Source organism: Macaca fascicularis, chromosome 15 (genome assembly GCF_037993035.2).
Source record: "Macaca fascicularis isolate 582-1 chromosome 15, T2T-MFA8v1.1".
In the NCBI taxonomy this organism is placed as follows: Eukaryota; Metazoa; Chordata; class Mammalia; order Primates; family Cercopithecidae; genus Macaca; species Macaca fascicularis.
The window spans coordinates 95,192,432-95,217,899 of NC_088389.1; the positions used below are offsets into that span (position 1 = coordinate 95,192,432).

General features: G+C 40.0%; 1 protein-coding gene and 1 long non-coding RNA gene across 14 annotated transcripts in view; one reads left to right on the plus strand and one right to left on the minus strand.

Moving 5' to 3' along the window:
• The window catches only part of GLIS3 (GLIS family zinc finger 3), a 479,833-nt gene that overhangs the window by 385,684 nt on the left and 68,681 nt on the right, over positions 1 to 25,468 (plus strand). For all 13 annotated transcript variants that reach the window (XM_045374344.3, XM_074017562.1, XM_065530603.2 and 10 more), the window contains one exon: positions 22,822 to 22,966. In XM_045374344.3, the coding sequence (XP_045230279.2) occupies positions 22,822 to 22,966 (145 nt within the window). The remainder of the gene's footprint in view (positions 1 to 22,821; positions 22,967 to 25,468) is intronic.
• On the minus strand, positions 18,338 to 23,498 carry LOC123569225 (uncharacterized). Its single transcript, XR_006692869.3, has 2 exons — positions 23,257 to 23,498; positions 18,338 to 20,804 (listed from the first exon to the last, which is right to left on the minus strand). It is a non-coding gene; the product is annotated as an uncharacterized lncRNA (long non-coding RNA).

Below are 25,468 nucleotides of genomic sequence, written 5' to 3' on the forward strand. Positions count from 1 at the left end.
TACCAATGTGACGTGAGAGAGAGAGAGAGAGTGTGTGTGTGTGTGTACACAGTATGATGGTTGAATAATAGATGAACTATTGATATACATTCTTAGATTGCTGGTAGATTTGATTTCTTCAAAATTTATTAACCATTTATATTTCAATGTTATATTATCTGTTGTCTTTTCTCATTTTATGGATAATTTTTATATTGATTTGAAGCAACTACATATAACAGATATTAACTAGTTAATTGTCATAAATATTGCAAATATTTTAGTAGTTTGCCATTTGTGAAACTTGATTTGCTGTGTAAAGAATTTTTTAATCATAGAAAATCTACTATAGATATATTTTTATATATTTTTTGATTTTTCTCCCCCATCTAAAGGTTTCTGTTCTGATGTCACTTTTACAAAGGCCAACTCATTATTCCACTATTTCTTTAAACTCCAGCTTTCTCCCATTTTAGTGAAACTGCTCTTCTGACGGGGTAGTTCTTGTTTTTTGTAAAGAACAAGTAAGGCTTTGGAACTGTGCCTGACTGAGTGTGAATCTTAGCTCTGACTCTGGGAGAAATTACTTACCTTCTCTGAGCTTCAGGTTCCCATGCTAAAACAACCTACCTCCACAGGGTGATTGTGTGTTTCAAATAAGACCATGCATGTGGATGGACTTAGTGAAAAACCCAAACTGCAGAATATAGGAGTGCTCCGCACATAGCTTTTTTCTTTTCTCCTGGACACAACTTAGTTAAATGAGAAGGGTTTCTTGTGGGTAATCTGAATACAATTTTAACTGTCCTCATTTTGAGATACACGTTGCAGGCAGCTGTTGAACTGTACACCTTGTCTTGAAGGAATAATGCATGACACCACTGTGCATAATCAAAACTTTAGTTCCAATTTGCGTTCAGATTCAGTAACAATGATACGCAAAGTCCTGTAGGGTGGTGATGCAGAATCATTAAGTTTGGTGGTAAAAAAGATAAATTACTCTAATGAGAAGTTTTCCTCATTTCAAATCTCTAAGGACATCACGGAGCTTTGAAAAAGGAGACTCAAAAGGAAAAATATAGGTAGAGAGCTGGCAGGGCAAGAAGACAAGAAGCTCTGTTTCACAATAGTGCTTTGGGCTAGCCTAGCACACAGTCACCAGCTAGGCTATAGGAATTTAGATAATGTTTATCCATCATAGCCTTTGAATAGAAACTGTATTTTGAGATAATAGTGCAAAGGACATCCTTGACATTTCATTTCCTCATGTGTACATAAGCAAATACAGAAATCGGATTTCATTTCTATGTACTCAAAATAGCAACCAAGGATCCAAAGATGATCCCCCACCTCTTCTTTAAAAAAAAAAGAAAATCCTCTTCTTTTATATTCAAAAATATGTCAAGAGTAAGTTCCTGAATTTCTGAGTCACAGACTCAGACACATAGGGAGCCCTAAATCATAGCATAAATGAACTGAGGAACCTGATGCTTCATAATATTTTACCCATCTCCCATCTCTACCCTCATGATGATTTCCCTTCCCCATAGAATGTTAAGCATGAAATTGATTAGAGACTTTTAACGTAGCAAAAACACTCACAAACTCAGTACCACTTTTATCTCTTCAACCATCACCGAAAGCAAGAAAGGGTGATTTGATATTTAAAACAGTCAGTAATAACATAATGGATGCCATTAGCTATTTTTATTCTCTTTACTTACGAAATAATAGTTTAAAAGAAATGGGAAGGCCAACAATAATAATCACCAAATACCAGTTTGCTGGGTATTTTCATGTGTGTTTACTTTTTCAGTCTTCAAAACAATTCTACCAGGCTAGTATTACAGTTATTCTTGTGGCCTTCTGTTAGAGATGGTAGAGCCTCCATGCTTTGAAGTATCTTTTCCGAAATTCTTCAAGCCCCTTTCTTGGTAACTGGGCCAATAGTACCATCCAGTTGGGGTATCCTGATCCTATTTCATTTCATTTTAGAGATGAAAGACCTCAGGTTCAGAGAAGTTAAATGACTTACAAAGCACATTCAGTAAGCAGTAGAACTGTACTCAGGCTGCATTTTTCTAACTCAACATCCAGTGCTCTTTTGGCTTTACCATTCTGACTATGACTCTCTGATTTCCCAACATTGAAGATTTTATAACTTACCAACTAGTTCTTGGCATGAATTCTATTGTGGCCTCTGTTAGAGATGGTGGTAGATTTTCCCCATGCTTTGGAGTACCTAATTCAAAATTGTGGAAGCTCTCCTCTTGGTGGCTAGGTCAGCAGTACCATCCAGGTGGGGCAACCTGATCCTACAGTGAGATCCACGTGATCACTGGCCCCCATTCCATCCTTCAGGGCACTTTCCCACCCTCTTCCCTATATGTAGGGTCAACTAAGTACCCCAAGGAGCTCTAGAACTCACACCTATGGGGTCCTCCTGGGGTCTTGTAGGCAGGCCCTAATTCCAAGGTGTTGGTTGGTGAACATTGGTCATTGAGGCATTTCTTTAGCTGAATTGGTTGAAAATTGGACCTCTACAGTGGTTCTGGCATACTGATTGGGAGTGACTCAAATTGATGATATAGATAAGAACCCCACAGTTTTTGTTTTTTGTTTTCAATGCCATGTGTATCCTAGGGGTGGCCCTTTAGAGGGCAAGAATTGCAAAGAGTCTGAGATTTTACCCTAGGTTACACGTTAGCAAGTTAGCCTGCCACAGTTTCATGGATACTGGCAGAAGACATGAGACTCCTGGGTCAGAGTCTCAAAGGACAGTGTATTATTTATAGTAATAGTGGTAGCTAGAGTATCATCATTTTCTTATGCCAGTTTTTTAAGTCCTAGTTCCCATAAGGTACCATGAAGAGGGCCAGGCACTAGGTTGTATTATAAGAGGGAAATTCTGAGCTTAGGGAATTTGAATCTTTTATAATGGACATAAACATGCTTGCCTTTTGATCAGGAGGGAGGCACTGTCATGGTTTTTCAAAGCATCTTTGCAAAGATAGTTCAGAAAGATTGCCAGTGTCCCTCCCTGCTCACAAGACACATCATGGGGAATTACCTCTCAATGTGAAGTTCCTGTTGGTCCTTCTTAATTGCAAATGTGCAAGGACAGCCAAACAGTAATCCCAGCCTGCCCTCAAATGACCCTAAATATTCAGGATAGTCCTGAAATAAAAGTAGTTTCCAAAAGAAAAGACTGAAACCAGGAAGGAGGGATCATGGATATTTGAAAGACATGACTCTCTCTCTTGCCAGTCTACATTTAGCCCTAAACATTTTCATCCACATTCGTTTGAGAGTCTACAGTCCTGCCCGTGAATGCCATCAGTTATCTCATGATTTGATAGATGTTCCTCACTGCCCCCACATGAAATTATTCTTACCACTAGCCTTCTACAAAGCATAAAATTGCCGCCATTACAATCATTCTTTTTCAGTTATAGGATTATCTCCAGAAGATCCCTATTAGTTATTTTTTCATTGTATAGCAAAGGCAGTGCAACAGTCCCTTCGCTCCCATTAATATCTCAATGTGGGTTCAATTACCAATTTTCAAGGAGCAACTATGTCTATTTTCTATGGCTACTATACAGGAACGGTGGTTTCAATAGGGATATGGGGTTGAAAGAAGTCAGAAATAGAGTATACTTGGACCTGGGTGAGGCCATTTCAGTGGGGCCCCAGAGAATAAAGGAATAACTTGAAACCAGTAGATGACAAGGCAGTGAAAAACTCGGAAGTAGAAAGCATTGAAAAAAAAAAAAAGGATAGAATAGTGATTTAGAAGTCACTTCGCAATTTATACTGGAGCTCATCCTGCTATTGGGCTTTAAGAATAGAAGTTAAAAAGGAGTTCTATTATATTCCATCTCCTCAGTTTTCCTTGGCTTTTTAAAGGAATGTAGGCAGTATATTCTAAAATGAATTTCAATGGAATGCTTTTAGAGGAACAATTCAAATGGAGTTGTGTTTGCTCACTTGTCAATGTCACCCTTTCTTCTGGGTGCCTAACTCAGCCTCAGCTGAGTGCACTGTTCATGCAAACATCTTCAGCTCTGACAGCACATGCTGTTCATGGTGTTGCCCCTTTGGCCACACTCCTACGACATGCTGGTACCAGGAACACTAGCAACTTGGATACAAAGCAATGATATTTACATTGTTATGGTTAAGTTAACTTTGTGGTAGTGAAAACCTCAGTTTTTCATTTCCTGGCTACTAATTCCAATTTGGAATTGCAACACTGCATTTACATGCATTTTTTGCCTTTTAAATGTTCTGTGGTATTGCAACATTTGAGAAATTCCCAGGGACCCTTAATCTTCCTACAAACCCTGGTTTGTAAGCTAAGGACCAGCTCACTATCTCAGAGTTATCTCTTTGTGCCCTTGCTGAATAATTCTGATTTTGCATTGTACGTCTTTAGAGTCCCCGTGCTGTCTTTTAGTTCAAGTTTCCCTCTTGAATATACTAATAAAAGGACAAAGAAAAAGGATTTTAAAAAGATTTTAGCTGCTTTTTTCAACAGCAATTGAACTTAAAGCTACTTTTCCTATTGTTTTCCATGAAGTCTCATTTAAAATATTTTATTAATGCAAAGAGATGTGCATTCAGGGCTAAGGACCACTGAACAGTAGCCATGGCAACCAGGAAGCCATTCGGGAGGAGAAAAAAAAATGCAGTAAAGAGTAAGTGTTTTAATCCTTAACTTTAATCCTTTTACTTCCTGTTCTCAAAATGAAATATAAATCAGGCACCATGCAGCGCTGCAATTTTTCTCTGAAAGGGATGTTGGCAAAAGAGGATTAGCAATGGACAGACGTGTTTAAGGAATTTAATCACACAATTTGTTGTAAAACTTTGGAGACCACGAGTGACCAGTTCCTTTGAGTGGCGTCAATGAGAACCAACAAAACATACTTTGAACCTGATTAGAGAGTTGGCGCAGGGGGACACCCCTGTTTGCTGTTATTGTTACATCATTTCAGGCTGTGGTAATGACATGAGAAATCAAGGAATTTGCTTGGTCCCCCAGTGGGGAGGTAGAAGACTTGGGGTGTCTCCTTGGTAGAATAGAGATATTCTTTTGATCTTCGTGATGCCAGGGAAAAATTAAGTCGCCCGTATTTCACATACTACCTTTCCTTGATGTTCGATTACTATAGGAGTTTCACAAAGGCTTGTGCTTTCTATTGTCAACAGACTCTTGGGTTTCTGCTAAAAAGCATAGGCTTTAGTTTCTGTGGACAGTAAAACAGCATTCTCAGAAGGACTGATTATTTCTTAACGTTTCTACTCTTTGTTTCTAAGATTTTCTTCTACATGGACTAGAAGACTTGCTCTACTTGTTAATTTCTGATTTTTAAAAAATCTGATTTTCTTTCTTTTAAGTCAGATAAAAAAAATATGACCCCCACACTGACTTGTCTTCCCTAGTTCTTTGGAGGATGGTTGGGGAAGAAAGAGAGATATGCCTTTTAATGGCATTTTTCCTTCCTTCAGCATATATATGTGAGAGTATTTCTTTGATAAATTTATTTTTAGTGAACTAAAAGTTACCAGCATACATGGCTCTTTGCAGAGATCTGAGGTACCTACAACTTGTACTAGCTTCCTGCCATGTCAGAATGTGAAATTACTTCCAGTAATAGCATCTTTCCAGGGGGCTGCTGATAATTATGACAGACAGGTAACATCATGAAAGCTGGAGCATTTGCAAATGGAGTTAGACATAGCAGATCGCTGAGTTTGGAGTTTCTTGTAGACCTCGAGAGCAAAAGTTTACAAGCTAAAACCTGCAGACAACAGGACATCTGGACAAGAAAAATACTATCCTGTCCTCTAGCTTAGAGGACAACGTGCAAGGTTGATAATACCTGTTCCTGATTCCTCGTCTTGACCCGGTCTTGTTTCTCCCCATTCTGTCAGAACCAGCAAGACTAATACGATCCTGGACAGTGCTTCGGAGATCTGTATACTGTGAGCAGCCACTAGCAGTCCTCTTCACCCTTACCACACTTTTCTTAGATTTTTGACTTTCTAGTCTGAATTTCTGGTATGGAATTTTGTTTTTTTTGAGAGGGGATTGGGATAATTGGAGGGGGTGGATGATAAGAAGAAAGACAGAATGGTGTCAGTACCTAAAGGAGGAATGGTAGATGATGAACATGAAGATGACTTTGGCAGAGTCTACACAGGCTACAGGAAGGCTGTAGGAGAGTCTAGTCCCTGTCTTGGGCTTCACCCTGAGGCACTTCTCCAAGCCAGGCCTCCTTTCTGATGACCAAGGAGAGGAGCTTTATTTCACCAAAGCATCAAAAGGTCATGTGATTCATACATTGCTCTAAGACACACAGTCCTCAGACAAGAAGAGGGAAATTACTGACAGTAATTCTGTGCATTGACGAAAATAACACCACAGGCAAGCTCTTACTTTGGTGGCATTACATCAGGGGAAAAAGGCTTTGGGGCAGTGTTAAAGACTGGATGTGGAGCAGGGCCAGTGTGATCAGGTTTACCAGCTGATCACTTACTCAATCCCTGGTCAGAAGATGAAGGTTCTCATCTTGGCTGTGTAGTCTGTCAAACAGGGGACTGGGATGTATAATTTGGGACCCAATCAGCTTGAAATATCTGTTTTCTACTTATCAAATTTACACTAGACATTGAATCTTTAGAAGAAAGGTGGAAAATTGGATTTGTTCCCAGCCCTTCCAGATGAATGAGAGATATGAAGTATAATGTAGTGAATTAGCATTTCCTGTTGGAAGGATTGCTCATTTGCATATTCCAAGAGGCAACGTATAAATGTGGATAGTGTTATCTAGTGAAATTTGGCATGAATGTGGGCTGAATATTATAAAGAAATAAACTTTGGCTGGGCGCAGAGGCTCATGCCTATAATCCCAGCACTTTGGGAGGCTGAGGCCAGAAGATCACTTGAGCCCAGGAGTTTGAGACCAGCCTGAGCAGCATAGTGAGACCTTGTCTCTCCGTTAAAAAAAAAAAAAAAAAAACTTAGCCAGATTTGGTGGTGTACAGTTGTAGTCCCAGCTACTCAGGAGGCTGAGGCAGGAGGATAGCTTGGGCCCGGGAATTCAAGGATACAGTGAGTTATGATCACACCATTGCATTCCAGCCTGGGTGACAAAGCAAACACACTATCTCTAAAAAAAGAGAAAGAAGGAAAGAAAGAAAGAAAGAGAGAAAGAGAGAGAGAGAGAGAGAGAAAGAGAGAGAAAGAAAGAAAGAAAAAAGAAGGAAAGAAAGAAAGAAACTGCCCACGTGTCTTTTTAAAAAACTTCTGTTCAATTTCACCTGGCTGTTTACCATTTAATTAGGCATATTTAAACTGCCCCATTCTTTTCTTCCCCTGATGTTGCATGTGATGATTTCATTTGTCTTTGGGGCCTACCCCAAAGGTTAAGCATGGATTAATAAATACTCAGCAGCCATTGACTCATTTGTCATTCATTCATTTACTTGTTCACACATTCCCTAAACATTTATAGAGTACCTTTCATGTAGAAAGAAGGACTATTTTAGGTGGCATGATCAAACACTCAAGGGTTGTTTATAAAGCCTTTTTTTGTCTTTTACGATGTGCACACATATTGATATAATTTCTAAATAGCTATTATAAAATGTACAAAACCATGAGTGCCAACAGCAAGAAGAAGAGAAATTGTTCTTAGAATATGAAAAAGAATAAAATTATTTTGGAATGGAAAGGCCTGGGAAAACTTCAAGGGACAAGTGACATTGAATTGGACCCTGGAGAATGTGCAGAATTTATTGTAGATATGTAGAGTCCAGAGAAAAGGGGATTCTAGATGAGGGAGGTTTGTGGCCAGAAGTACAGCATTAGACATCAATGGGAATAAACAAAGATTACAGGAATGTCCTGACTCTGCATGACCTCAATCATGGGACATGAAGCCACACGAAGCTAGGTGAGAGCCAGTGTGTTAAAGCCCATGAATTTGGGCTATAGGTAATATTTAGGGGAGAGTCACTAAAGGGCTTTGAACGAGGAGAAAAGCTAAACTGACTGTTGAGTATAGAATGGATGGGAGAGCAAAAAGCAAGTGCTCTCCACTGAAACGACAGCCTTCAACTTTTAGAAGTAGGTATTTTTAAAATTGTCCAAACACTCAAGCACATGAAAATCAGCCTTAAATCTTCTTCACTCAATCTGTTTTAATGAAATGAAAGGCAAAAGAAAATGAGATCCACTGACTTTTACATTGAGTCCCTCCCCACACTTCCTAAGCTGTAACATAGGCAAGGGCTGTAGTCAGAAATCAATTCAAGGGAAGACAATACGGAGCTGGTAAGATGGACGGGGGAAGTAATTACTAGATAGCTGGCTGCTTTAATTAAACCTTGAGAATACTTGAATAGAAAGAAAAATGCTACACTTGAATGGATGGGATGGAATGTGTGTGGTCACATTAGTGCAATGAACCAGTGTCAGAGGAATTTATGAAGCTGTGATAAAAGTAAACCCTTCATTTTGCTTTGAGTCTTCACAACCCGATAACCAGGCCCCAAAGGGTGAAGGGGGATGTTTTTCATGGCAAAGTGAAATTCCATATTAACATTTCTCTGTTTTTATAAAAAAAGAAGAATACATTCTTCAGTTTAGTCTTCTGCTTTTAAGATGTACTTCTGAATGAAGCTTGAATTCACCTTTGACTGTGTCATTTGTGTATCATTTTCCAGTTAGAAAAAAAATGTAAGATTCTCAGTGTCAGTTTTAGAAAAATATTGACTTAGGAAGGAAATTATGTTTTTACAAATGTAACAATACAAAAATTACAAGTTGCATGCCTTTCTGATTTCAACATCCTTTTGAACCTCAGCTCCCCAGCTCTGTCCAGCATAGCTAGATAGTGGGACAGATTTTGGTAAAAGGACATCTAAATGAAGTGTTAACATTCTCAGAGTACTCTAAAAATGTTTTGTTGTTGGTTCTGGTTTCTAATATGTTTTAATCTCTTCCAAGAGGGTGAACACTGGCTACATTCTCCTGAGATAGAATAATTCCAGGGCGCTATGCATCCTTGAAAACTGTGCTCATATCTTGATTAGGACACTGGCCCAGGACGCTAGTTCTTAGGCTAATAAGCAAGACCCCAGTGTGTTACTAACAAAGGTCTCACTCTTAACGTACACAATAGCCTCTTCTTGAGTAAAAAAGAAAATCAATTATATGCAACAAGAGCCATTATCCTTAGGTCACCTGATGTAATTATGTTATAAGCCTATGGAGTTAATGTTATCACTCCATTGTACAGAGAAAGGTTCTGAAGTCTTGACAGGTTATCTTGCCAAAGGCCACATAGCAGTAGGGGCAGAGCTGAGATATGAACCTGTGTCTATTTGACCCCAAAGTCTCCATCCTTTCCCCCTTGCCATGTTGCCACACTGTGGTACACAAAAGGAAGAAGCTGATAAAGAAAGAGAAAATATGTCCCCAAAAATGGGTGGGAGAGAAAGGAAAACAGGAGTGCATGTTATGGAGTGGTAACAGTGCTTCTACACTGAATATTAATAAAAATAATAATAGAAATGGCAGCACGTGTTTCACATTGATTATATACCATGTATTGGTGAAATGCTTTCTTATCTCATGTTATCCCTAACAACAGCCTTATAAATTAGGTGCCATTATTATCCACATATTACAAAGAAGACTAAGGTAAAGAAATGTTAAACAACTTTCTTGTAGTTGTCTAACATTTCATTAGTAAGGATACAAAAATTCAACTCCATGTAGTCTGGGTCTTATATTTTATGATCCATATTGTGGAGAGGCTATTGTAAGTGGTTACTAATGTTGTAGTGTAATTCATAGGGTAGAGACAATTTTTGTAGATAACTCACTTTGGGGTGGCCATTTAACATCGGTCTTAATGCCAGAGAATGTTTTAATCAAATTTTCACAAGGCACTGAAGAAGGGTACACGGTAGCCAGCTGAGTGCTTGAGTTGAATGATACGTAGCCAAGAAGAGGTTCTGTACCACTCAACAGCAATGCAGCTTTAGAAAGGTAGCCTCCCGGCCGGGTGCAATAACTCACAACTGTATTCCCAGCACTTTGGGAGGCAGAGACGGGCAGATCACAAGGTCAGGAGTTCGAGACCAGCCTGACCAACATGGTGAAACCCCATCTCTACTAAAAATACAAAAATTAGCCGGGCATGGTGACGCATGCCTGTAATCCCAGCTACTCAGGAAGTTGAGGCAGGAGAATCACTTGAACCCGGGAGGCGAAGGTTGTAGTGAGCCGAGATCTGGCCACTGCGTTCCAGCCTGGGCGACAGAGTGAGAATCTGTGTAAAAAAAAAAAACAAAAACAACAACAACAAAAAAAACAAAGGTAGCCTCCCAGGATACAGTGCCATCAGAAACAAAGAGCATAACATATGGAAAAAGATCTAAGGATTTTACTTCATGATGACCTTTATTCATGCCACACTGTAAACTATGTGAGAGCAGGGAACTTCAGTTGTCTTATGCACCACTTTATCTCCTAGGCGTAGCATAGTTTGGGGTACATGGTACAGAACCAAGAAATATGTGCTGAATGAATGAAGGAAGGAAGAAACATGAATTTTAAAAAGCTATTGACTATTTAGGTTGTATGAATAGAGACAGAAAGCCTAGAATAAAGGGTATGTTTGTTCTGTTGTATTTATCCTGTCCTGGTCAGACAGCTGGTTAACTGTATTAATATTTGGATGTCATTTACGCGTAGGCCATTGAGCTTCAGTATTGAGAGTAATTAAGGTGCTGAATGGAATAACGTGTTATATGAGAGAGCAGGGACTGACGTTTTAGTAAGTGACTTCTGTGTCCAAGCATAGTGGTAGATGCGTTCTCTATCTTATCTGATTTAGTTCTCAAAGCAGCCAAGATCACTAAATGGTATTTTATCCTTATTTTACAGAAGGGAAAACGCTGCTCAGGAAAGTGAATATACTTGCCCAGTATCACACAGTAGTTGAACTAAAAGCCTCAAGCTCTTTCTACCTAAGTGTCCTCTTATCTGTGTAAAAAACTTGGCCTGCCTGTAATCTCAGCACCTTGGGAAGCCAAAGTGGGAAGATTGATTGAGCCCCGGAATTCAAGATTAGCCTGGGCAACATGGTGAGACCCTGTCTCTAAAAAAATTATTGAAAATTAGCTGGATGTGGTGGCCCATGCCTGTGGTCTCAGCTACTTAGGAGGCTGAAGCAAGAGGATTGCTTGAACCCAGGAAGTTGAGGCTGCAGTGAGTCATGTTCATGCCACAGCACGCCTTCCTGGGTGACAGAACAAGACCATCTCAAAATAAATAAATAAATAACAAAACAAAATTTTTTCAGCCTGAAGAAAAACCTGCTAAGGGGGGAGGGTCAACAAAGAAGCTAAACCATGCCCCTTCCATGGCTGAAATTCTATAATACTACAGCATTTTGAAGCTTCTCAAATACTAAAAAACAGTAAAAGACTGTGAGCAGTTATTCTGTGTGGTCTGGGGGAGGAGGGGAGGAATAAACCCCAGGAGGATGGATCTATAGTTGACAGATTATAGTTCAACTTCAGGCAAAACTTTTTATATGATGAACTCTGTTTAGCAATGGAGGGTGCTTAATGGTAAGGAAGGAAGTTCTCTGTCATCAAGAGGATTTAGACAAAGGCTGGACTGCTACCATCGTATGTAGTAGTGCTGTGCACTTCATTACTATAAGTTTAAATTAAAATTAATTAAAATTAAATAAAATTAAAAGTTCCTCAGTTGCATTAGCCACATTTCAAATGCTCATTAATCACATGTGGCTAGTGGCTACCAATTAGTGCAGTGAAGAACCTTTCCATCATCACAGAAATTTCAGCTGGATAGTGTTGCTACAGAGTTGGCAGGAGAGGCTTTTGGACCTTAGTTCCTTTTTGCTCTGAAATTCTATGTTTCTTTGAACAATTTCCATAAATCATCATTTTTTACTAAATAATCATTAGTTTTGTTGTGTGCATACTGACACTGATTTTTCTTGATCTTATTGAGATATGCCCCAGCATATGTGTACCCATTCACATATTTTGGAATGTTCATTAATCACCTATGGATAAAATTTGGGGCCTTTGGAGTCACTGCTAACCAAATAGGTATCCCCTATACAGATGTTCAGAACATCCAACTGGACACTTATGTTCCCAAAGAGATTCTTCCAATGCCATTTCTCTAAGTCTTTACTCTCATTTCTCTTTGCAAATTGGTCCTCTTTGCAAATTGGTCATTCCTAAAGGAAATGAATTTGATAGCAGATTGTTAGAGATTAATTACCTATCATATGCCAAAGCCACTTCCTACATGCCAGTGCTATGGAATCCCCTAAAGATGGAATTCTTAGATTCAACTGAAAATTAATTGTAATTAATATAATAGGTTAATTCAGTGTAATTATTTTTAAGCCTTTTGGCAATGAGTTAATTCCCCAAGATCCACATTGCTTGAAGTGTCACAGAGAACACTTGATGAGAATGTACTAGTAATAAACCTTAACCCTCTGGGAAAAAAAATCCTACTCTCTTTCCTTCTGGCTTCATTTCTTCAGAAACATATTTTGGTGGCATTTGATTTCTGGAGAACAAAGGGATCCCTACAAGGTGATACATAAACATGCATGACCCAGATGGACTGTGCTCATTGGAGAAAGGGAAAACAAAAGGTCTTTGATTGTGCCTCGTTTTCTTTGGAAGTATGGCTTGCTTCAGACTAACAGAATGCCTTTGCTCCTAGAATAAAATGTAATGGAACTGAAAATTGAAGAATCTGGGCCTTTTTCCCTTTCCTAATTATTTCCACTTGACTCTCTTAATCTTGAACGATTATTCAATCATATCTGAAATGAGAAAATGATGGGAGTAAAATTTCCGTCTCTTGTTACAAGAGCTTATAAACATCAACAGGAATAATCCTGTACAAAAAAAAAGAAAAAAAAAACAAATACAAATCACAATTGATGGTGCCTTTTTTCATATATTAGAAAAATATCCCCGCATTGTTAGGGAAGCAGCTCAAATTTCAGCATGCAGGAACCTTGTCAAACCTTGATAGGTGATTTCACTATTAAGGTTGAAAAACTTTCATTTTAAACAAATATTTCATAATGGGAGATTGTATAAAAACGAAGGAGCCAGTTTGTTTACTTGCACCTGGATAGGTTGGGCAATTAAGCCCTAAAATAGTTCCTTGAAGATCAGAATCACTAACACTCAGAGGCTCACAAATTGTTTTCCGAGACTCAGAGTTGTCACAAGTCTGTGTCCATGAGCCTTCCTGCAGGTGTATGAATAAAAGGATTCAAGCAATTCTAATAGTTTCTGAGGGTCAGATTAGGACTCAATATACAAAAAAGTCTTTTTGACAATTGGAACTGTCTAAAGTTGAGGCTAACAACTGAGATGAGGACGTTGCCCCTTACTATACAGTATCAAGCAGCAAAGACTGACAAGCCACTTACAGGTTGCTGTCAGGGAAGTTGGGCATAAGGTGGAGGTTTGGACACAGTGACATCTGAAGCCCCTTTCACTCCTTATTGTTCTGGCAAATTAAGGTCTTATTTTTAACTTGGTCTCCCCAATAATGCTTTTGGTATTATCCAGGATGGTTCACCCCACTTTCATTAAACATCTAGTTTCCACACTCCTGGTGTACAAAGCTGGCAAAGCAGGTACAGAAGAGAAATGAATGAATGTGATGAGAGCATCTTTTTAAGTGCTGCTGATTGCTTCTCGACATTCTTGAACCAAATCAAAGTGAGTTTAGAATGTTTGCCAAGTTGGCTGCCCCACAAGCCCACTGTGAGCCCAAGATTCAGGGGCATGTGATTTATGAAGCAAGCACTTGCAAGAGAACTCAGGAGAGGATGGGGAAAGAGGAAAAAGCAAGGCACGGGTGCCAATTCAGGTGGTCTTAGCCTAGCCCAATCCCACAAGGAGCTGTGGAACATAACATCTCAGCATTTGTCTCACTTTGAGGCAAAGGAGCACTGTTTAGTAATTGGGGGGTGTGTGTGTGTGTGTGTGTGTGTGTGTGTGTGTGTGTGTGTGTTTTGGGGGTGGGGGATGCTAGCCATTGACTCTGAAGTACACAGAATATGGGGCATGGACACACCAAAGCTGAGGTGTGGCAGCACATTGCCAGTCGAAGGGATCAGAGGGGTGCTGGGCAGGGCATCAGTAATTTCTGCCACATCTATATCACCTGTAATCTTTGAAAATTCTCTATTAGGAAGGTAAATTACGAAAGGACCATGTTGTCTATTTTAGACATATTCACTCACCAAGAGATTGTAGCTTCCTTTCCATAAAGAACTGTGACTCCTTCTTACAAATCCAATTGGCAGTTAGTGATTAAATGATTTACCATGATGCTGGTCCCATACCGCTGGCTGCTGTGGAGTTTTAAAAGCTTAAGAGGCAGTCAGCCTGGTCCTTGTGGACTGACCAACATAGTTGTACAGATTAAATTTATAACAAGAAACAAAGTCCCAGTGCACGTGTCCAATCACAGGAGTGTTGAAAGTGGATTCTGCAGTTCTTCCTGTACCCTGAGAGGCCCAGCGTGGACGGGTTTGGTCAGGGGAGGCTTCACTCAGGAGGTGAGTCATAAACAGGATCTTGGAGGAGTTACATTAGGAGGAGGGAGTCCGTTCCGGGCAGGACGAATGAGCAGCATACTACGTGGGATGTTTGCAGACAGTGAGGATAGGCTCTTCTCAGGACCCGGAGAAATATGCATTCGTGGGACATGGTGTGGTCACAGTATGGAGGTGCTTAATGTCTTAGCCTTTTGAGACTTGTGTGCTAAGCAATACATGAGGATATTTGTACCTTGGGTATAGCATGATAAACTTAATTTTAGGAGAGTCCATTTGATATCACAGGATGAACTGGTGAGAGAAGAGCCTGAGGCAGAAATGCAGCAAGGAGTTGGTATTCGTGGTCCGGCCCCATCGTGCTCTGTGAACCCACCCTCTGTGTGCAGGTGCCTGCAGGTTTTCTCCACCTGGAAGTCTAGGAGTCATCTCAGTGTTAACACCTTCAAAACCAAATTGCTGATTTACCTCCAACCTGCTCCTTTTCTGTTCTCCTTTGCTGTTCCTTGGGCCAAAACTTAAGGCCATGTTTGGCTCCTGTGTTTCTCTCATATTACACAGTGAATTCAGCTTGACCTTCAAAAGAGAAACTGACCACATCTCACCCCCTCTGTTTCCCCTAAGCCGTTGGCATCTCTCATCCAGATTGTTGTAATAGCCCCTAACCAGACGCATCTGTCCTCCTCCTGTTTTCTGCACAGTAATCAGAGTGAATCTTTTATAAGATAAACCACTTGCTTTCCTGCTCACACACTTCCAGTGGTTCACCATTGCGAGGAAAGCAAATCCGGAATCTTCATGTGCTTGAAGGCCTCACACGGCCTGACCTCTGGCAGTTTCTCCAGCCCCACATCCCGTACCCTTCCTCTTGCTCCCTTGCTTACTCCTCTCCAATGACTATTTTCAGAACCCATCAGTTTGTTTCCTTGGTAGATTTCATGTCTTTCTGCATATCTTGCTCCATCGCTTCATTCAGGTTTCAGCCCAGAATGTTCAGTCTACAGAGGCCTTCCCTGACCTCCACATCTAAAATAGCATGTGGGGAGCATGTAGATAGAGGTGTGCATCATTCCTACAGAGTCTGACTGAACTCTCTGGAAAGAGTGAGGACCGAAAAAATGACAGTGGAAGAATGGGAAGAGGAAGAGAAACCAGGGAAGGAAGTCAGAATCAGGAGAAAGAGCAAAGGGAGGTATCCTCTCTTAGCAAGGGATACTGAGTTCAGGGACTCCCTGGGTCAAGATCATCTCATTCAGGATCAGAAAGTTACCATGACAGTGCCCCCATTCTGAGAACCAGTGGTGATCATCAAGGGAATGGAGACAGGGCCCTGGGACCACTGTGTGTGTGCTTAGGATGCAGATGGTGAAGAATGATGAGCACCATGCTTTATTTTTGTCAACTGCCGACATTCATGTTACTAGGCCAGGATGGAACCAGGTGACAAACCTGCAGGGGAGGGGACAGTGAAAACCAAACAGAAGTGGTCCATTCCGTTTTATTGCTTCAATCTCTACTCCAACAAAGACCACTTTCCCTAAAGGGTGTGGTGTCAGAATATACACAGTGGTGACAAGGTATGCTAGAGACTTTTCCAGAGAACTTGGCTACCCAGGTTCTTTCCCTCCTAGAACAAGCTCTGAATGACAGGCTTCGGGCTAGAATATAAAAGAGTCAGGCCAGGCACGGTGGCTCACGTCTGTAATCCCAGCACTTTGGGAGGCCAAGGCGGGTGGATCACGAGGTCAGGAGATCGAGACTGTCCTAGCTAACACGGTGAAACCCTGTCTCTACTAAAAGTACAAAAAAAAATAGGCGGGTGTGGTGGTGGGCGTCTGTAGTCCCAGCTACTCAGGAGGCTGAGGCAGGAGAATGGCGTGAACCCAGGAGGTGGCGCTTGCAGTGAGCCAAGATCACGTCACTGCACTCTAGCCTGGGAGACAGAGCAAGACTCCGTCTCAAAAAAAAAAAAAAAAAAAAAAAAAATCATAAGACGAAGAGAAGTGTGTTAGCCTGTGCAGTGTAGTGTGGTGTGGACACAAGGAAAAAGTTGAGGGTGGGCTATTTTATGAGCCAGTGTAATGTAATGTCTGAGAGCATGATTTGGGATTCTAACACACCGAAATCCAAGCCTGACATTTAGTAGCTGTGTAATTTATTTTAGATTTCTCATCTCTACAATGGAAGTCACAATAGTATGTACCCTACAGAGTTGTGAGGTACACAGTATCCAACACACTGTAGAGATTGGTGTATATTTATTTAATTGAAATGCAGTCTTTAAAAGTGTTTCCTGTTGACTATGTACATCCAGCCCTTTTCTGTGGGATTCAGCGGCACGATGCTCTCTCCTTCCTGACCTGAAACAAACCATCATATGGTAGTGGTTTTAAAGTGCATTGTAATAGTATCTGTATCAGTCGGGGTTCTCCAGAAAAAGAGACTCACCAAGATAAATGTCTATATATTATGTGTGTGGGAGTGGGGAGAGAATAATTTCAAGAAATTGGCTTCTGAGATTATGGGGGCTGACAAGTCAGAAATTTGTAGGGCAGGCCAAAAACTCTTGGGCAGGAACTGATGCTGCATTCCAGAGGCAGAATTTATTCTTTTTTTAAGTGAAACTTTAGTTTCTTTTGCTCTTCAGGCCTTTCACTGATTGGATGAAGCCTGCCCAGATTGTAGGGGATAATCTTCTGTTTTTAAAGTCAACTGACTGTAGATGTTAAGCCTATCAACAGAATTCCTTCACAGTACAGCAGTCACACACCTAGATGAGTGATTGAATAACTGGATACTAAAGTCTAGCACGTTCACACCTAAAACCAACCATCACAGTAGTCACACCTCACAGCTCATATGGGCTCTCAAAGAAGGGGAGACGAAGTGCCTATGAGACTGTGGGCATTTATGGTGGAGCCCCTGTAAGAGTTTCCTATTGCACCAAGACCAAGAGCCTTACTGGGGGCTGCAGGGTGACCTCAGATCTCATTTCTTACTTCTGTCTCAGTGTTATACCCCACCCAGCCATGCTGACCTCCTTGAAATTCCCTCCTTCTGGAACTCTCTTCCTTTTCATCCTTAGCTAATTTCTCCAACTCCTCAAGTCTTTCCTCAAATATCTCTTCTCAAAAAGGTCAAAATTCTCCCCATCACTCCCAATCTCATCTACCTTTATCTTCTTTTTGTTTTTTCCATAGCACTTGCCACCTTCTCTACAATTTACTTAATTTACTGCTTATTATCTGACTTCTCTAGAATGTAAACGTCTCTGAATGAGTCTTTGTTTTGATTGCTGTTGTATTTCCGGCTCCTAGAACAGTGCCTGGCATATGGTTGAGGCCCAAGAAATATTTGTTCGACAAATGAATGACAAGGATAAATCAGGGCAGAGCTGCTTTGGAACCAATGGAGTGTGGTTAGGGCAGCTGAGCTGAATGATTCCAGGAACGCCGTTCACATAGATTACGATGTGAACAAAGGTCCTTGGTGTCATGCAACACAGCAGTCCTTTGAAATAGGTGAATTGACAATCAGTGGTTTCAAATTCCATTTTTTTCTCCAAACAGCAGTCAAGACTTTGTAAAGGGCAAGTCCTCTGCTCTCTGCTAAGAGCAGGTAATAAACTAGATTGCAATTTTGTAACCTTTTTTATCCCTGTGAAAGAAAATACAATCCAAGTTGTTAAGAAATGAGCCGCATTTAACCATTTTTTATTATGAAGTCTGAAGAAAGTCAGATGTGTTATATAGGAAAGTTAATAGTTTTTTTTGTGTGTATGGCCCTAGGCTTAATGGTTACTTCTCACAGGAGATAACACTAAACTTTTAAGGTCCAGATGTCCCAAGGAGGCATCTTAGAAAATTGCCAAGATATTTTATGATGATAACAAGCTACAAAACATGACACATTCATCCATGCATAAGTTGGAACTTACCTTCCCAGTATCTCCAAGTCCAGTGACTTGCAGACATTCCTAGGATTTGTAGGTATCCTCTCCTCCCGTGACTTTTCCTAGTATCTGCTAACTATAGAGGCCCAAAGTCACTACTTCAGAAAGATCTTTATTAGTCACAGCTAATCAAGGAAGATGAGATAACAAGGTTTCTGTTCGTACATTAAAAAATGCTAGGTTTTTATAATTCGCTGTTTCCACAGTTCCTTTCCTCTTTCCATAACCAGAAAAATCTTAGTTTCTCCTCATAAAATTTCTTAGAGACTAGTGGCTCCAAAATTGTAATCCCCAGACCAATAGAAGCATCATCACCTGGGAACTTAGAACTGCATCGCAGACCTACTGAATCAGCAGCTCTGGGTTGGGACACTGCAGGTGATTCTGATACATCCCCAAGATTGGGAACCACAGGTGAAGACCCTCCCTCCTGTCCTTGAAAAATTTCCCTCTATCTTCTTTATTCCTAACAGCTAAGAAGATGTTGGTGGCAACAGAGCAAGACTCTGTCTCAGAAAAAAAAAAAAAAAAAAAAGATGTTGGTAAAATATACATTATGCAATTTTTTTTAAATAAATAGTTGGGCTTCTTATTCCAAATATAAAACTATGTTACATTGAAAGACACCCCTCCCAAGAGATTTTGCTGTGTGCCTCCTGCCTCACCCATTAGATCATTCCTGTACTAGAGAATGCTTAAAAACCTTAAGGGATCTGAAAGCCCCTTTCCTGGTCTGAAGATCTGGGAGGGATACTACACTTCCATATCATGACTGCATTTCTATGCATATGGCTTTCCTTTGGAAATTTAACTTAAGGTTCCTAAGCTTGTTCAATTTGAGAAGCACTTTCTAGAACCATGCCTAATCCCAGAGAAAACCAAATTAACTCTCACCACAAAGTTGTATGGACTCACACTGTTGGAAAACATGAATATTTAGTGAAGCTAAGAAAGAATTGCCTGCCTTTGATGCCAGGAGTAACCCTAGCCGTGAAATTCCTTGCAAAGACCTCATTGGTACTGATAACTGTAAAACCCTAGAGTAGTTGGTAATAGAAAGCAGAGAAGCATCCATGTCTGCCCTTAGTAAAACATATGGACCCCAGATCATATTTTAATGATGGAAGATAAATTAAAAGTGATCACCAGAACTCATTCCAAACCTTGAAATTTTTTTTCCAGTTTTTCTTACATGCCATGTGTTAGGTTAGTACCAAAATAACAAACATACCTTCCAAAGGTCCTGAAAGAGTTAGGCACTAATACAGACAGTCCTGGTCAGAGATTGCAATGTGCCACAGCTGAGGAAGTTACAACAAAGTTATGTCTCAGTCACTACCTGTGTTAAATGTCCCTTCCTTACGTTTAGGGTCACTGTGCCACTTTCATATTCTTGGGCTAAGATCTGGGCATGTGTTTGTCTCTTTATGAAGCTTTCTGAGACCCAGGAAATACTTCTTTCTAAATAGTAACTTACTGGTGTATGTGTGTGTTTGTCTTTCTTTCTGATCAGAATTTGGTCATTGTCATTGCCAGTGGTGTGCTGGTAATGTTTAGCAACCAGCTCTTTAGATGAAAAAGCCTATTTGTAGAATTACCAATTTCCATGGTGTAAATACTTTCACTATGACCGATTTCAAGCTATCAGTCTGTCATCATTGCATGGAAGGTTTGGAAAAGATGCACAAAATTAACACCTCAGATTGGTGCAAGCCAGCTTTGGTACATCATTGGAATATAGAAAATTTGGAAAGTGTTATGCGCGCGCCTAATTGATGAGACTACCCAAACAGGCTAAGTGTGAGCAGTAAGGCTGTTTCTTCACTCGGGTGCGAGCGAGCTGTCTGTAAAGGGAGTCAGCGAGGGGTGGTGGGAGTGGAACTGGTTTTATAGGTTTGGGATAGGTAGTGGAAAGTTACAGTTAGGGGCAGTTTTTTCAGGCAGGGGAAGAATGTCACAAGGTGCATAGTCACGAGGTGGAGGGAGGTCGCAAGGCATAGTATCAAAGGTCGATTGATTCTTTAGGGTAGGGCGGGAACATATCTGAATGGTGGAATGTTGCAGGGTCTGTTAATCAGTGAAGGCAGGAACTAGCTGTTTCTTCTTCTTTAGTGGTTCTCCTGTTGCTCCAGCCTTTGTGACTCCAGGAGGCCTGTACTTGTGGGTCACAGGGGTCACAATGGCTCCACCATGGTGTAGCCCATTCAGAGGACCTTACAGAAAGCAGAAGAAAGGATTTTAAAAAAGGGAAGGAAATAAGTTTGTAATAGTGCTACTAAAAGCAAAACTCAGTTTTAATGTTCAATTACGTTACTTTCTGATATTTTATCTACATATTTTTATGTAATTATCATTTTGTGTATATATATATAAAAAACTTTGAGTTTTGCTTTTATGTTCATAAATATCATTTTAACGGTTACATAATATTCCATCAAATTGAGGTAAAATAATTGATTAGCCCTACTTGTAGACATTTAAGACATTTTAAGTTACATTTTCTGATTAGGTATTGCTATATATAATGCTATTTATTATTATATATATGTGTGTATTTTGGCGGGGGTAAAAATCTTCTTTAAAATTTCTGGCTATTTCCTTAAGACAAGTTCTAGAATCAAATTATTTCAATTCTGGACCTTGAAAAACATATTACCACATACCGTCTAGACTGTAGCAATATTCACTGCTATGAACAGTGTGAACAATGCCTCTCTCACTGTACCTTCACTACTACTGTTTTTTTTTTTTTTGATGTTTTTGATAATTCAGCAAGTAAAAAGACATTTTAACATTGCACTTCTTTGCAAGTGTGCCAAACATTTTTCACATTTATTGTCATTTCTGTTTCTCCTTTTTTTCTTTTTTAACCGTTTCTGTTCATGTCAAAGCTTTATCCAACGTCTCCTTCCCATTTCCACCTCCCCACCTTTCATCCCTGGTTTCATCTATTTCTCTTCCCCAGGCCCCAGGCACCATGCTCACCCTACTTGACTCTTCTCCGCACAACATCCAGACACACCGCAGGGTAGGCAGGGTCTTCCCCCATAGGTCTGCACAGCTTATTCCTCACTTCTTTCAAAGCTTTTTATGAATGCCATCTCCAAGAGGCTTTCCTATATCCCCTATCTAAAGTCACCATCCCTTACTCCTACTCACTGTCTCGCTTCTCTGCATCACTTTTCTCCATAGCATTTATCACCATCTGAGGTTGTATATATTTTATTTGTTCATCATCTGCTTCTCCATCTAGAGTCTAACTTTGACAAAAGCAGTCAGCATTCCTAGGGTCTAGAGAAGTATGTAGCAAACACTCAATAAATGTTTGTTGACTGCATAAGCATACTCTAGCTCTATATCTAAAGGTTTAGTCTTTTTATAAAATCAATTTATACACGCACTCTTTAAATACCAAAGATGATTACCATTTGCAATATTTGTAACAAATATATTTCTAGATTGCTTTTAAGGTATTATGTTTTTGTACAAGCAGGGCGTTAATATTTTTATGTCACTAAATCTTACATTGTGTTTTTTTCCATTTCAATTACACTTAAAAAATTCTTATTCATTAAAAGATCAGACAACTTTTCACCTACAGTTTATTTTAGCATTTTTTATTGTTTGACTTTTTTTACATGTAACTCTTTAATGTATAAGACTTAAATTGTTCTGTTTTTATGTAACTTACTGTTGGAGTTTTGTTGCTGTTAATCACACTGTTTTATCTTTGAATCATGTTCCATAATATTTTAAAATTTAACCCGAGTATTTTCCCTTCATGGAAAATCTATAGGAGTTAAATCTCAATGGGCATTTCTTAATCATCTCTGGGATGTTTTCATGACAGTGTTTCTATTTTAAAAGCACTTTCCAAGATGAATTAAGTCTACTTGAGTTTGTTGTTGTTATCGCTACAAGTTCTGATAAGATATAGAACAAATAAAAGGAAGTATAATAGGAAGTTGAGTTCCCGTAAGTGGAAATATCAAGGACTGAAGTCAAATCCGCCTCTAGCCACATTTTTCCAGAAGCTCTTGCCAGGTGTTATTAGGATTGGAGAACTGACCCTTTTATTGACACTCTGTTAAGACTCTGTGCCTTACCCGTAGTTGCTACTTGATAAATTTTTGTGGGTTGAGTTGCACTGATAGAGCATGATGCCTTCCCAGGAAAATATTCCAAGGACTAGCTTTCCTTATCAATGTCTCTTCCGTTTTCTCCTCTTAGTTGCGGTCCAGCACAGAGCTCCATCCAGACCTGCTCACGGATTGCCTCAGCGTGCAGCCCCTGCAGCCGGCCACTTCCCCTAGAGATGCTGCTGCTGAAGGGACCGTGGGACGCTCCCCAGGACCTGGGCCTGACCTCTATTCAGGTAAAGACAGCAAAGGCAGAGCCAACCACAGCTACCCTTCTTTAGGCCTTTTATTCTGGTTGAAAGGAATGCTCCCGTGAGAAAAAATTTTCCTAAGATCATCTGTGTTGTTCTTTATCAATGGGCTGCAAATTGCTCTCCACCCCTTCTGATTCCTGAGCTAGGTGTGGCAGCAGATTGTTTTTTCTCATAAAGAAATAAAATAAAATAATGCATTACCTCTTTTAGTTGTGGACTTCTGCCAGAAATTCAGTGCACCCAACCCTCACAGGTATGTTAAATTTACTCACTTGATTTAGAGTCGAAGGAAATGTTTCCTCCTTAAGCAGGTAGCAGGCTGCGTGTGGATTTCTTAATGAAACAGTTGTCATCTTTATGTTTTAAAAGGAAGCCCCAGGTCTCTAAGGAAATTTTCACAACAGCAGACCAACTTCTAAGAATGTTCATTTATGTTTGCCAACCGTTGTGGGAAAGGAGATGGGATGACACTCTCAGACCAGCTTCCATCTGCCTAGGTTTGAATAATAGGTGACTATATTTGGAAAATTACATGTATGTAGTAAAAAACAAAAAAAAAGAAGAAGAGATTAATATGCCATAAGGAAGTTATTTTTCTTTTAGTCAGCCTGGATTTTTATGCATTTTCTACTCTCTGTAATGGTGATATACTTATGCAAACATAATTAGTGATTGTCCTTACATATGGAACACTCTTACAGTCATGCTATGAAGATGAAAAACAAGATTTACCAGCTTCACATTCCAGACAATGAGAATTTTCTATTTTCTGTGGGTTGCAGATACCACCCCCACCCCCATCTGATTCCAGAGCCAGGTTTGGCAGCAGACTGTTTTTTTCTTTTGAAAAGTATGAATAAGCCATTATAATTTAAAATTTACAGATGCATTGCAGTGGAATGGGAGAAAGACATCCTTGTATAACGTTTTAAACTTGACAGTTCCCAGTTGATTCAGATGCAGGGAGAAAAGGCAGTAAGCAAATATTTCGAGAGCATCAGTCATCAAAACTGGGCCTTAATAATGGCCCATTGGACCTTTATCAGTTGCTTTAAGCACTTACTGTTAGGGACAACATAGCCTCTGCTTTTTGAGACACAGGGAGATGAGATTAAGAAGCGTTGACCAGTCTTACAGAGGTTTCAGGTACGGGTGCATACACACATCAATATATCAATGTGCAGTGTTACCAACACATACATAAATATTTTGTATTAGATATATATGTATATGAAAAAGCATGACTAGCTTTTGTTTTTGTATGTCTGATTTGTTCAATATTTGATATATAAACATTTATTTCAGCACATTAAATTAACAAACAATTTTAAGCAGCCTGTAAAGCATTCCCCTACTACTTTAGTTCATAAATCTATGATCTTACTAAGACCTGGAACCCAGTAGTCAACAGTCAACGCTAACCAGAAATGACTGAAAAATGGTCTAACATCCAATATAAATGGTTTCTAGTGATGGGCTGGTCTGGCTATATTGAAACCTCTCGGCAATGGGTTTGGGAAGCAATGCTATCCATATCTATGGAAAACATTAGTACCTTTGTTGTATGTAGCATACAGCATATGGCTCATTTTCCAAACCGTCACATTTGTCTTGGTGTCTGTTTTTATATGTCTGGTAGTGTTTTTAAAGTTTTAGAGTTTTAAATATTTTAAGGTTCAGCTTGAAATGTTTTTGTCATTCCAAGCAAATGTCCACTTTTTGTCCATGACTCTTTTCTATATTTGGTCCTCAAAAAGATGTTGAGCTCTGGAATTTGAGCCTCCGGCTGTGGTAGGTTTGCCTCCTAAGGGGCAGGGATACCTAAGTTGCTCCAGCCATCAGTGGAGCGTCTTCAGGTTGACCCACATTTTCCGTAACTCTGAGAGCACTTGAAACACTCAGATGACCATCTTGCTCAACTTTGTTCCCAGAATTGTATTTCTCCAGGTAGCTTATCACTGTGAAAGTTTACCCCTCTCTACTTCTTTCCTTTTTTTTTTAAATTAAGATGGAGTCTCGCTCTGTCAACCAGGCTGGAGTGCAGTGGCATGATCTCAGCTCACTGCAACCTCTACCTCCCAGGTTCAAGCAATTCTCCTGCCTCAGCCTGCCTAGTAGCTGGGATTACAGATGTGCAACCACCACACCTGGGTAATTTTTTGTATTTTTTCAGTAGACACTTGGTTTCACCATGTTGGCCAGGCTGGTCTCGAACTCCTGACCTCAGGCGATCCACCCACCTCGGCCTCCCAAAGTGCTAGGATTACAGGCATGAGCCACCGCGCCCGAGCCCTACTTCTTTCCTTATTCCTCCTTCCCTCAGGTATGATTTTGCTTTCTCACTTTCTTCCTTTTAAAAAATGAATTATGCCTTTTGTTTTGGAGAGTAGTCAACAAACCAAGAGGCAGAACCAGGCAGGGGAAAATATTACAAAACAAAATTTGTAAGCCTTTCTTTTAAAGTTCTAGAAATGTGCTTGTCGG